The 13,758-nt window shown below is 44.6% G+C and overlaps 1 protein-coding gene across 2 annotated transcripts in view; it reads left to right on the top strand.

Moving 5' to 3' along the window:
* Positions 1-13,758, top strand: part of LOC119174060 (epoxide hydrolase 1) — a 130,209-nt gene that overhangs the window by 92,003 nt on the left and 24,448 nt on the right. For both annotated transcript variants that reach the window (XM_037424843.2, XM_037424842.2), the window contains exon 5: positions 11,627-11,759. In XM_037424843.2, coding sequence (XP_037280740.2) covers positions 11,627-11,759 — 133 coding nt within the window. The remainder of the gene's footprint in view (positions 1-11,626; positions 11,760-13,758) is intronic.

Genomic DNA, 13,758 nt, shown 5'->3' with positions numbered 1-13,758 from the left:
AGCTTCGAAGCGCAAGCGCAATGGCCATTTCTTCTGCTTCATGGGTGAAGTTGGTTACTATACCGGGGTACAAGCGAGCCGTGGGCGTCCACCATGGAGACTGCGTAGGCGCCTCGATTCCGATATTTTGCAGAATCAACGAAGAGAACCTGCGCATTGTTGCATATTATCTTGGCGAATATTGCCTTGGCTCTCGCTTTTAGCGTTCTTCATTGTAGGCCGGGTGCATGTTTCTGGGAATCGGATCAACTGCTATCACTTTCATGGCGTGTGTGCAAAGTTGGGGCTTCACTGGCGGCATAAAGAGGGTCTGAAAGTCAGCTTCTAACAAAATTTCGTTGCCCACCCCTGAGAGTGAGTGCCGACTAGTCTATGCATGCCGCTTTGCCTCAAAGAGTTTGGTAGCTGTATTGTGCACGCCCGACTGGAGGAGTCGTTCTGTACAAGTGTTGCGAGGGAGGCTCAGGACCGTTTTCAATCCTGTTCTAATTGATGTAGCAATTTTGTTGAGATCTGTATCCTTCCAGTAAGTTGAGAAATGTGGCAGCATACGTCACGTGGCTGATGAGAAAGGTGTGAAATGCCCACATGAGGTTGTCCTCTTTCAGACCAGCCTTTCTACCGGAGACCCTTGTTAAGACCCTGGTTAAGTTGAGGACACTCTTCTCTGAAATTTTGAGGGCCTACACGTTGTCACCGCTGTCAGCACCAACGACCATGCCAGGACCTTGATTGTGTTGTATTTTGGGATACTGCCTCCATCCTTCATGTGTAGGTAAACAGGGAGAGAGCTAAGGAGCTGTCCCTTCCTGGGGCTGTATTTACACAAAAGGAGCTCTGATTTGCTGGAAGATAGCTTCATCCCCGTATTTTGAAGGAAAGCTCTTGTGGTATCCAGCGCATGCCGTAGTTCCTGCTCCAGATTGACTAGTGGGCCGCTTGCAGACCAGACGGTAATGTCACCCGCGTAAGTCGTGTGTCCTACCTCCTGGACTTTCGAGAGTTAGTTCAACAGATTGTGCATAGTGATGTTGAGAAGAAGCGGTGAAAGCAACGACCATTGGGTGGTGCCGCTGTTTGCCAGCTTGTGCCTTCGGCTTATGTTCTGTCCGATGTTTTATGGTGGCCGGTGGGTCAGAAAAATCAAAGAATATCCACGGAGTGAATAAGGATGAGTGGGCGAAGCATCCATTAGTCCATCCGCGCTTCCATCCGTCCGTTCTCTCTTGCTCCCATCCATCCATGCGTCCGTACGTGTGTCCATCTGTCCGTCCGTGCGTCCATCAGTGCGTGTGTGTCCGTGTGTTTGTCTGTGCGTCCATCCATCCGTCCGTCTGTGCGCCCGTCTATTCCTCCATCAATAATCTGTCTCTCTGTCCATCCGTCCGTATATCTGTCTACTTGTCTGTCTGTGCGTCCATTCGTTCATTAAGTGAACACTCAAAGTACTGCAGTCTTGCATCTTTTCATCATAAATTCATCATATAGATGTGCCGCCATCCATCGGACATTCCAAGAACTAAACGAGAAGTGGCTACCTACTACTACTGCTACTACTACTGCATACATACATACATACATACATACATGCATGCATGCATACATACATACATACATACATACATACATACATACATACATACATACATACATACATACATACATACATACATACATACATACATACATACATACATACATACATACATACATACATACATACATACATACATACATACATACATACATACATCGCGGACACACGACCCACAGCTTAAGGAGCTTGGCTCCTAAAATGATCTGACATAGTTGTGGAATTTTACTTTTACGTCCCTCGTTTTATTGTCTATGACTGCGCTCCTGATGAGGAGCATGGCGTCCTGTGTAGGTAGTGATTTTCAGAAGCCTATGAGATTGTGGCGAAAAAGGCTGTTTCATTCGATGTGCTCTGCAATTCTGTTGTAAAGGGCATATTCGGCGACCTTTCTAAAACACGGAGTAAGGTAAATTGTTCTCAAGTTCTCGGCATGGAGTGGTTTTCGGGTTGGGGGATGAAAAATACATTGGCAGTTTGCCGTTCATGCGGTACAGAGCCCGCAGTCCGTATTTCGTTTGTTTTGTTCGTAATGATTTGGATGGCTTGGTCATCTAGATTTCTGAGCACTTTGTTAGGGACTCCATCTGGACCAGTGGTCGAGCGGCTGTTTAGGCCAAGAAAAGCGTGCCCAATCTCCGAGACATTGAATAGATGATCCAGCGACCGTGAGGTGTCCCTTTGTGCTCGCGTGTCTGGTCATGCAAGAGGACTGATTTTCTCTCTGTCGGCAGGTACATGTATTCCAGGGTGTCAGCAAGGTCCTGGAGACTAGTGCTTTCATTCGTGTGCAGATGTACGACTCTATCGACATTATCCGGGCATTGCTCGTGGTCGGTTTGTTGCTGTCGGCGAATAGGTTTTTCAGAAGGCTCCACTTGCTTCCCAGTCTAATTTTAGCATCCACCTCATTACAAACCTCGTCCCAGTGTTGCGCACTCAGCTATCTGGAATGTACTTCGATCTTTTTATTTCTCTTAGTTTAGGTCACAGCCTTCTGTTTAGGTTCTGCTTTTTCCATCGCGCTCTCAGCGCATTCTTCGCCTCCAGCAGGTGTGCGAGTCCGGAGACCTGCCCGTCACTTTGCGTTCTACACCTTATCGCCTCCGAGACAGACGCGCACGCCTTCCTTCGTTTTCGAAGATAAGTGCCAGATAGCGCTCGTATCTAACGTGTCTCGATGCGCTCGTTCGCCTTCGCTGTACGGATCGAGACTCTCTAACGCAGGGGCTCCAGAACACAATTAACTGATTTTCTTGCGCAGAACATTACATAAACGCTTTGTTCACTCTCTCCAGACGCAAGACTATAGTCTTTCGACAACGATTTCAGGGAAACCTTTTAGTGCCAACTTTTTGTAATTGATATTTCAATGCATATGTTTAAGAACATCAGACTGTCGAGGCATTAAGGTATAGTAAGCGAAGCGAGAATGCCACGACTGAAGGAGAAGAAGAGAAGAAATAATGCAAAATAGCTTCAGAAAACGGAAAGCTATGAACGACATTTTTTCTAGCGTGTACTATAAAAAATTACGCCATATCCCATGAAAGGGCACCTATGTAGATGCGAAGCAGTGGGTGCTAATGCTTACTATGGCGGCTGCGATGACACTGGCGCTCATCGCGGCGTTGCGCAAGAGAAAAAATTGGCAGATCCCACGTACAGTGCGAATGTATGACATGCGATGCACAAATGAGAAAGGTCAAAATGTCACTTTATATTTAGCACAACGTTACGAGGCGGGTGAATGTAGTACACAGTAAACACAAGCAAAAATGTTATGCACACTCAAGTACTTAGATAAGATGCAAGTATGTTGTTTATAGTAGCGTAACGATGGCACCACTAACGTTTGCAATACTAGCATCAGCAGTGGTAGGCATGTAAATTACTTAGTGCTTGAACTCAGTGTCATGATTATCATGTTTGCACCTGACATTTGTGTTCATCGCTCATTTACGTCATGTAATACCAAATTTGGTATATGGGAAGCTAGGAAAATGGCCGCGAGCGCGCTGTGAGGGTAGCATGTAGTCAGGTTTTACATCATGCGCATGTCATGATTATCATGTTTGGACTTCTCATTTACCTTTGTCGTCTATTCACGTCACGTAGTATCAAATTTGGTATATGTGAAGCTAGCGAGACGACCGGGAGCGCATCATGAGCGTGGCGGTCAGTCATGACTGACATGATATGCATGTCATGATTTCCACGTTAGGGCTTGTCACTTTTATTTACCATGCAGTCATGTCATACGATACCAGTTTTGCAATATGTCATGTGAACGAAACCATCACAAGAGCAGCAAGATCATGCCATGTAAATCATGGCATTCATGACATACGTGTGATGACTTTCATGTTATAACTAGTCATTTATGCTTGTCATACAGTCATGTTATGCCATACCAATTTTCGCATGTATTTCATTATTGAAACGGCCAGGAGAGCTAAATGTCGTAGACACACGGACAGACAGACAGACAGACAGACAGATAGATAGATAGATAGATAGATAGATAGATAGATAGATAGATAGATAGATAGATAGATAGATAGATAGATAGATAGATAGATATAGATAGATATAGGTAGATATAGGTAGATAGAGATAGATAGATAGATAAATAGATAGATAGATAGATAGATAGATAGATAGATAGATAGATAGATAGATAGATAGATAGATAGATAGATAGATAGATAGATAGATAGATAGATAGATAAACATAGATATAGATAGATATAGGTAGATATAGATAGATATAGATAGAGATAGATAGATAGATAGATAGATAGATAGATAGATAGATAGATAGATAGATAGATAGATAGATAGATAGATAGATAGATAGATAGATAGATAGATAGATAGATAGATAGATAGATAGATAGATAGATATGGGCAAAATGGCCGAAGTTTGCTAAAAATGCTTCGCATTCAAAACCTGGGGAGCTGCAAAGCACGCAGTGATGAACTCGTGTTTCCTGCTGGAGCATGCCAATCGCTGCTAAAGGGCAATAGAGACAGAAAACGCCGACTGGACACAAGAGGCCCGCAGTTCACTTTTAGTTAACGCACACGCTGCGAATTTTGTTCTTCAAGAACGCATAGAGAAAATATATTTATACGGGGTAGCAGTGAACAGTTGTGCAGCGCAAGCAGTCGGTTCTACAGAAAAACTCGCTAGCGGATGCTGCCTGCGTGGGCGGTCCGAGATGAGAGAGGGGAAGCTTAGGGGAGGAGAGAAAGAGGGGAAGGAATGGGCATGCGCACTAAGGGTGGTCACGCTGCACTCCGGACTGAGATCGACCTTAAGAAACTTCGCACCTAATATTTTATGCAAGGTCATTAAACGAATGTAGCAAGCCACTGAAATAAACGAAAACAAAGAACACTGATGTAAATAGAAGAAGATGCTTTAGCTTAGTTGACGCGAAGAGAATTGAAATAGCAAAAATAACAAAAACATATTTTTTCAGATAACCGAAAACAAGAAAAGAAACCATTGTGCCTAATTAACTGGCAACGACCTGAAAAATTCTACCAAACTGTCAAAGAAGCAGCAAAGACACATTTTGCTTTTTCATACACTATGTAGTCGTCAATCCGAATGGCGTCTTTGGCGTCCATATTTTTCTCACATCCTCCAACGTGTTCAGTATTGAAGGTAAACCCATCACATGCTGCCGCAGTATGGCAAGTTCTCATGCATTCATCTTCGAGATAGTGCAATTGAAGTTGTAAAAGACTATGTCTACATAGGACAGGTAATAACCGCGGAGCCGAACCACGAGATTGAAGTAACTACAAGAATAAGAATGGGGTGGAGCACATTTCACAAGCACTCTCAAATCATGACGGGTAGATTGCCACTATCCCTCAAGAGAAAGGTATATAACAGCTGTATCTTGCATGTACTTAGCTACGGAGAAGAAACCTGGAGACTTACAAAGAGGGTTCAGCTTAAATTGAGGGCGATGCAGCGAGCAATGGAAAAGAAAACGGTAGGTGTAACCTTGAGAGACAAGAAGAGAGCAGAGTGGATTAGGGAACAAACCGGAGTTAAGGATATCATAGTTAAAATTAAAAAGAGGAAATGGTCATGGGCCGGGCATGTAGCGCGTAGACAGGATAACCTCTGGTAAATAAGGGTAGCTAACTGAATTCCTAGGGAAGGCGAGCGGGTTAGGGGAAGACAGAAGGTTACGTGGGCAGATGAGATTAAGAAGTTTGCGACATAAATTGGCAGCAGCAAGCACAGGACCGAGTTGACTGGCGGAACATGGGAGAGGCCTTTGTCCTGCAGTGGACGTAGTCAGGCTGTTGATGATGATGATGGTGGTGGTGATGATGCATTCATCTATCTCATCTCCGTCACAAAGCAAACTAAACGACTTGTTCTTGCTCACACAGCTGTGGTCGGAGCGACAATCTTCATTGTTCATTGTGCAATCGTCAGAGCCTGTAAGATATATGTTATTTGTTTATTTGATAAGCGCTCTAAAACTTCGCTGGACTGGGGGAAAGAAGTGAAGGTAGATATGTAAAAATGAAGACGGGCTTTGATTCACATAACGCGATGCGATATGGGTGCAGTGTGTTACAGTAATCATTCCAACGCGTAGAACGTCAAGTGCGTTTCGCAAGTCGACAAAGGAGTTTTCTTTTTATTCTTTTGATGTTGAAAACGAAGGAGAACGTTTTCTGCTTGCACAGTGGAACATATTCAGCAACAAGTTACGTGGCTTTATTTGTAAACAAGATCCAATTATCTGGTATCTGCTCGTTAAAGATAAGTGCAAGCTTTTTGTTAGTTGCAGTGCACTGTCCTCTCGCATAATCTCTGATAAATTTTGAATTGCTTGTATCACATGTTACGTGGTTCTTTACAAAAATTGTAACAGACAATAATAGTTTATTCTGGGTAAACAGTTCAATTATTGTACTGTGTTGGAGTTGTTGAGTAGCACCAGGTCGAGAGTATTTGATGAAGTGTTGCCAGTTTTGGTAGGCTCACAAATAAGTTGAGTGAGATTAAAATGCAAGCACAGGTCAATGAAAGATTGACTTTCAACAGACGAACCAATGACCGAAAGAAACTGCGAGGCCTAATTCATTTTCGGCAAATTGAAATCACCCAAAAGAGACAATGAGGAATGTGGAAATTCCAAGAAAGAGAGAGTGAGAGAAATCATTTATCGAGTAAAGCTTGTGAATGAGGGTGGGAGGGTTCCTTTTTCTAGGAACTCTCTGGCCTGAACAGCCCGCCGCGCTCGAGTGACGAGTTGCAGTCACTCGAGCGCGGCGGGGTCTGGCTGGTCAGCGAGGTCTGGCTGGGAAATCACAGCCTCCGACGCTTCACTGAGGAGGCCTTGGTCCGCATCTGGTGCTGCTCTTTGTGGCAAATTCTGAAACCAGAAAATTAGAAACGTGATGCAGTTCATTGCAGAAAGTAGTTGGTGTATTTTGTGGCTGACAACAAGCACAAAGCAGTGCGTTTTGGTAGTTTAAGACAGCACGCACACAAACCAATTGTAAGGATGTCGTCAGTGCAATCTTAGAGGACACTAAGTGGTCAGCAACAGCAATGAGGATGCCACCAAGTTTCAGATCGCAGCCCTTGCGGTACACAGCATAATTCTTGTCATAGTGAAAGAACTCTTCACTGAAAATTTGATCGGTCAACCAATGTGATCAGTGCAACCACGTCTGCGGCGCATGAATGAAAAATAGGTGCTTGAGCGCCGCGTTTATTGAATAGGTTGCGCACATTTGAGAATAAAAATGATACACCTTGAGAAGACTGGTTGCGTTCTTGATGGTCAACTTTGAAAACAAAAGACGCATCAGAACAGCGGTTCGTAACAACCGACGACATTTCAGCAGCAGTGGGAGCATTGCCCAATCGCAGTTCGCAGACCCTGCTATATCAGGCGAGTAGATGTAACATTTTTCGTTGATGTATAGCTTAATAATCATCAGAGTGAAAAATTTGCCTTACAAAAGTCTTCAGTTATAGACACACCAGTTTATTTTAACGCGTTTCTGGAAGACAGAATCGTTTCTTTTAGCTAAGACAAAAATTGGATGATAATAGGTCTGCGCCTATTAGCGAAGAAACGGCCAAGTCTGCGGATTAAGAATTACGCTCGTCGCTGCAATTGCGGTTCACGCTTAAGGCTGAATTCAATAACAAGCACATTTTTTTTTCTCTGACTGGGCCCAACTTTCAGCAGTGATATCTACGCTGCCATGAAATATTGCTCTGTAGGTGATGCGGATGTACAACGAACTTAAGAGATAGAGTAATGCTGTGCAAGTGAAACGACAAAATGAAAAAAAATTATGGAAGTCTTCTTCATTGCTAGCAGTGACAAATGCGTAAGGATGCCTTCGCTGACGGATTTCTAAGGAACTGCAGTTTTTAGATGGTTGTAGGTATCGAATTATAGTAGTAATGTGGGAAAGTCTACTGTATTTTCGGTGTCCGTCTGTGCGCATGCCTTTGTGTATCTTGGTTAGATTGTTTATAAACATCTGCTGCGTCTTGACGTTGTAACTGTAGGTTTTATAGGTACGATTATCCTTCGTAATTTTGTTGTGATATGTACGGCCGTGTCAGGCTGCTGTTTGTTCTTATAGATCCGCTTTGGTCTTCTGTTAACACAGTTGAAGTGTGCGTGCATACTGTTCACTCTTCTTCGTCCGAATTATTTGTCGCGAAAACCAAATATAAGGGTTCATTAAATATTATTTTCTCGACGTGAATGGCTTTCCAATTCATTAAGGCGTCAGTTGAGTACGGCCATCTGAAGCGCTATGCCCCCCCCCCCCCCCGGTTGACCCCCAGCTCCCAGCTGGTCGAATGCTTTGTTCATCTGCCGAAAGTCTGTTGTCAATATCGACGATTTACTTCTCCATTGAATGCTTAGCCTCTTCACTCAGACCAGAGATCACCTCTTCACCTTTGGCATCAAATTTGCCATGTAGCGATTTAACAATCTGCAGGAATTCTTTGTTACGGTCGTCTGGTGGGGTAGACCACGGTTTAGCTCGACATCCCAGGACTTGAACAACAAAGAAAGAACTAACCGCACTGGAACAGGACAGAGACGAGAAGACACAAACACAGCGCTGTTTTTGTCAGTATATGCCAACCAGCCCAATTCAAGAGGCTAATGAATAACAACCTGGCGATGAATACACACTAAAATATAATTGAGGCAAAAAGCTGTGAGCGTGGAAGCACTGGCAGCCAAACATTGTTCGACTTTTTACAGTGACGTGGAGGTGCTCTACTCACGTGCACCCATAAACGAAAAGGTGTTTCGAACAGGACGGATGCAGTGCCTCTATTTTCACGGAAGTGGCGCAAGTTACTATGGCAACTTTTCAGGCCTGCTGATGACGTTGCGTCGGTCGACTTGGTAGCCGCAAGTGGCAATGCTGCGGTAAGGCGCGGCCAATCCGCCAGAACTTTCTCGGTAGCCTCACAGTGGAACGACTGCACGATCAGCCGGTTCAGCGAGTTACGCCTGCGTCATTTGCTGCCGGTATCACTTGCGCCGGCGCAGTGGCGTTGAGGCTGTCCCATGTTGTCAATCGGCAAAACATTTGCACCCGGAGAAAGAAAACTGCTTGGAACATCTTCACGGTGGTAGTATTTTATTTCTCAATACCTTCCAGCTTTTCTTGCCCAACATAATCGCCGCTTTTTTCTTTCTGCCACGCATCTCATTCTCCTCTATTGTCCCTGCCGCGAACTGTAAACCTTGAACCACAACCGCGAGCAACAGGCAGGCAGTCTACGCTCCCATGTTTTCCCAAGGCACGGAGCGAGCACCGAGACCTTCGGCAATTGGCGACTAGGGAACCTACTCTATCACTTTTGGTCCCTGTGGGGTAATGCTCCAGACACCAGACCCACTCCGTTCGACGGAAAGTGCGAAAATAGCCGCCGGCTGGTTACCTTGAGCGCTCTGACAGAGTTGTCTTGGAAGCCCTTAGTCCAGTCTTGCTTTAAGGCATGACGCGTTCAAATACCGAAGGCTGTACACGAAGAAGACGTGATAGGCCGGTGGCTCGCTCGCAACGGGTTTGCCACGCTTTGAAACATCAATGGCACTGTGTGGGTCAGAGAACCTTCTTGTCTTGATTTTGACAATGTAGTCTATGTTACACGTCTGTGCGGACTCCGAGTAGACCAAAAGTCCGAGCCTAGCCTGGCGCGTGGACCGGGCTTCGGCAGCCCGACGTCTTTTCACCTCGTGCCCGGGCTCGGTCCGGTTAGCGTTGTGAGGTGAGTGGTTATTTTACTTTTTACCACCCTGTATTACATAGGTCAACGCAATTCCTTGCATTGCATGACGCCTGTCTTTTTGCAAATGAGCATCAGCCTAGATAGCGACATTTGAGGGCGTTATCCCCATGTATTAAAGAAAGAATTACAGCATATCCATGGAATGAATGATGATGAGTGGGGTGAAGCTTCGGAGGGTTTTATCGGCAAACCGTGAATCGTCCGTCTGTCCGTCCTTTCGTCTGTCTCTATGGTTGTCTCTCCAAACCTGCTGAATGAGTCATCGAACTAGGTGGTCACGTAGGAGCTAGGAGGGACAGACCCACGGCTTTAGGAGTTTCGCCCATATGCTAGAATACTCCACTGCCATGCAGAGGGCCCAGGTTCAAATGCCATTGTTTCTTCTTTCATTTTATTTGTTCATGCCTATTGGTTACGTACGCTACCGAGAGCAACGGCAACGACGATGGCGCTGAACTGAAAGACGGGTGCGTTAAAACTGTCTTTTATCAAATCATTTTAAGCAATTTTGGTGGGTGAGCTGATTCATTCCTTTGCATACTCATTTGAAAAAAAAAAGTACGGCGAAGAGCTGGTTGGGTTCTCACTATGGACTGACAAAATAAAGGCTACACTTTCTTTGTCCACCTATTTAGCAAGACCACTTCCTATAAATTCTAATTCACATTATACTATGCGCGTGATGATGGCACAAGATAATCTTTTAAAGCTTCTATGTTGCGCCTTTTTAAGAAGTGAGTTGGTCCTCAGAAGTGTTGTGAAAACCAACATGCTCATGAATCAGTTCGGAATGCTTTAGACAGGAGCAGGGCTCACGAACAACACTTTGTACGCTATAACTCTCGTGTTGTCAATGACTCGTTTTTTGTTTATTTTGAAGCGTCGTTGACTAGCACAGATTTACGCGCTTTTGGTTTATCTTTAGATGCCGTAAATATTCTCTTAAATCTAGCCGGTGATTTATGTGACTTTCTTGGTGTATGGCAAATTGGCAATTGAAATTCGTCTGTCAGAGATCTTAGCACTTTTCATTATCGCAGTCAGGATGCTTTCATCACAAATGACTTCCAAGGAAAAGGAGGAACTTTTGTCAAGTTTCTTTTTGTGCTACAATAAAAGAGAGTAAATTTAGGCACTGCCTTTATGAAAAACAAGATAATAGGCTTTCTCTGAAAATTGAACGAACAAATAAGGGTTGGGGGGTCCGTTTGGGAAAACCGTTGTGGTAATCTGAAGGAACATGTACCGAATATTTTGATGCCTAGTATCGCGAGGAAGCATTATATGGCTGTGCGAAACTGCTACAGTGAACTACCAAGCTCTGTGCTGCAACTAGCATTTTCACATCCTATATAACGTTTAAAGCAAATTTTTTGCAATATTTAGGAATGAAAGAGCTTTGCCAGGAAAGATAAAAAAACGCATATTTTATTGATGTTCACTGAGCTTCGAAAGTCACTATTTTGACATTGAAATTTACTGTACTCCCACTCACTTCTGAAACATTACCGATTTGCTTATGTGTTTTGTCAATTGAAGACGAAGATGTCCGCTAAGCTGCTTGTATAGCTGACACTGGGCAGTTTTACTGCACAAAAGCGTTGTCGCCATTTTGATGGGAACCGTTTATTGGGCTGCAGCTTTGTTTGTGGAAATACGGACAAAGGATTCACCCAAGCCGTGACAACACAACCTGTATGCAGGTTTCAATAGTTTGGAGGCAGCGCGTGTGTTCGTGAAGCTGATGGACCGTCTCGGACGGAAGAGATTCTACGTACAAGGAGGAGACTGGGGCGCAATGATTGCCAAGCTCATGTCTACGTACTACTCTGACAGGTAAGTAACACTTGCGTGTATTCGCCCGTTCTTCCTGCTAAGTAGTTTGCCTTTCTTACCAAGCCTTCAACGCCAAATATGTTTTCTTCTACGTCTGCTCTTTCCACACATTTTCTCGTGACTGTACGTTTCGGTGAAAATTGACGAAATCAAACGAATTTTTTTTAGGGATCATACAGCGTCACATTACCAGAAGATGTATTCGGAACGCAAAAGTCATTGTGTTATATATAATGCTGTGCCCTTCTGAAACGCGGCTACTGGGCACAATTGATTGATACAACAATACGCCGCCCAGCTGAAGATCGCATGCATCATTTCACCAATATAGTTAGTTCCTGCGGAAATTGATTGTACTAATTTCTTTGTTCATTCTGGTTTATCCAGGACAGGGGTTGTCAAACTTTTTTGCTTTGGGGAACACAAACTGCTTTTTCAGGGTGCCGAAAGTGAAATCCATACTTCCTCTTGAGAAGACCATGCATTGAAGTTTCTGACGCGCGCAGCTGCTGTATTAACACTGCCCGCGCTGGCCTATTGTATTTCCTTAAATCTTGCCATTGATGTAGAACCTGTAATTTCCTCTGCAGGCACCACTCGTCTGTTCACGTAAAAGGCGCTCGCCGACCTTCAGGCACTGCGCTGAGTATATGTGTTCACGCAAACCAAGTGCTGAACGTACAAACGTCCGTTTTATTTATTTGGTTTAGAAAACAGAAAGGGGGGAATGCCAGTCGCATAAGGAAACTGTCATCAACCGATACACCAATTGTAAAGCAAACCTAAGTGCTCTTTGAGACTATAGCCAGCACTAAGCGACACGCGCGTTTTAATCACGAAACCTACATGCAAGAGTGGCAAATAGGCGTCCGTGAAAACTGCGCCGCCTGACAACCGACATTCCATGAGCCATCAATAAACCACCGATACCTATTTATGTCGTTTTAATCAAGGAGACTTTTTTTTTCTTTCAACCTCCTTAGTTTGAACTTGTTCTCGCGAGCACTCCACGCGTGCTGTGTCCGCGGCTCCGTAATCTATGAACGTTCTGTGGCGGCACAAAACGACGAGTCTTCAGTGTTGCCTCGACCACGCCTCGTCCACGCCCCATGCGTGGATGAGGCGTGCGTTCAAGTGAAAATTCAATGTAAATTTGCTTGTCTGAAGAAATGTTATAGTTGCTAATGGGGGTAAAACGGAAGTGGGATGCACTCGCTCTGGGTGCTTGCGGAACCGTAAGATGCGTTCACGGAACCCAGTTTGGAACCCATCATGTGATGGATTACTGTATGATTTTAGGTGGTGGGAACTTTATTTCACTTCATAAAGCATTGGTTGCTGTGATCAGTTACATTGGCGAACACATAATTTTGACTGTGACGTCCAACTTCGGGCAGTCCAGAGGGCCCATGGTGGGGCTCGTCCTGCCCGTCCCCACGTGGTTGCGGCCTGTCTGCCGAACCTGCCCCTTTAGGGGAATCAGCCCCTCAGGACTTCAATAAAGTTATTTGACTGACTGACCGTTCTATAGTAGATTGATACGAAGAGAAACAAAGGTGCCTGAAAAAAATTGTTACCTGCATCTTCCCACGGGGGAACTCGAGTAAATGTGTCGCAGAGTGGTGGGGGTATGAAGAGTGTTGCGTCTACTCGAGTCAAGCAAAGAGCCAAATCAAGTGAAAGCCAAGTAGAGACGCCTTTGAATGAATTCAGAACGCGAGCTCTGCCGCTCATATATAGACCCGGCCCGCATCCGAGGGTGACGAGACGAAAATGCGCAGTGGAGGTGCACTCTAAGGCAAAAGGGTGTTTAAAGAGTGTGGGGTTCGTCCTTTTGGGGACCAATGGGGTTGCCACAACCATTAATTCCTTTAAGGATTAACGGCACCGGGTCTAACAGTTAGTCCCCGCAGACTAGCTCAAAGAACAAAGATTTAGTCCCCACATTTACACCTTAATGAGTAACCGTAAGTCCCACAATTCACCTCAAAGGGCTAAC

This window comes from Rhipicephalus microplus, chromosome 5, assembly GCF_043290135.1.
Source record: "Rhipicephalus microplus isolate Deutch F79 chromosome 5, USDA_Rmic, whole genome shotgun sequence".
Taxonomy (NCBI): Eukaryota; Metazoa; Arthropoda; class Arachnida; order Ixodida; family Ixodidae; genus Rhipicephalus; species Rhipicephalus microplus.
This window is presented reverse-complemented; position numbering and strand designations above follow the sequence as displayed.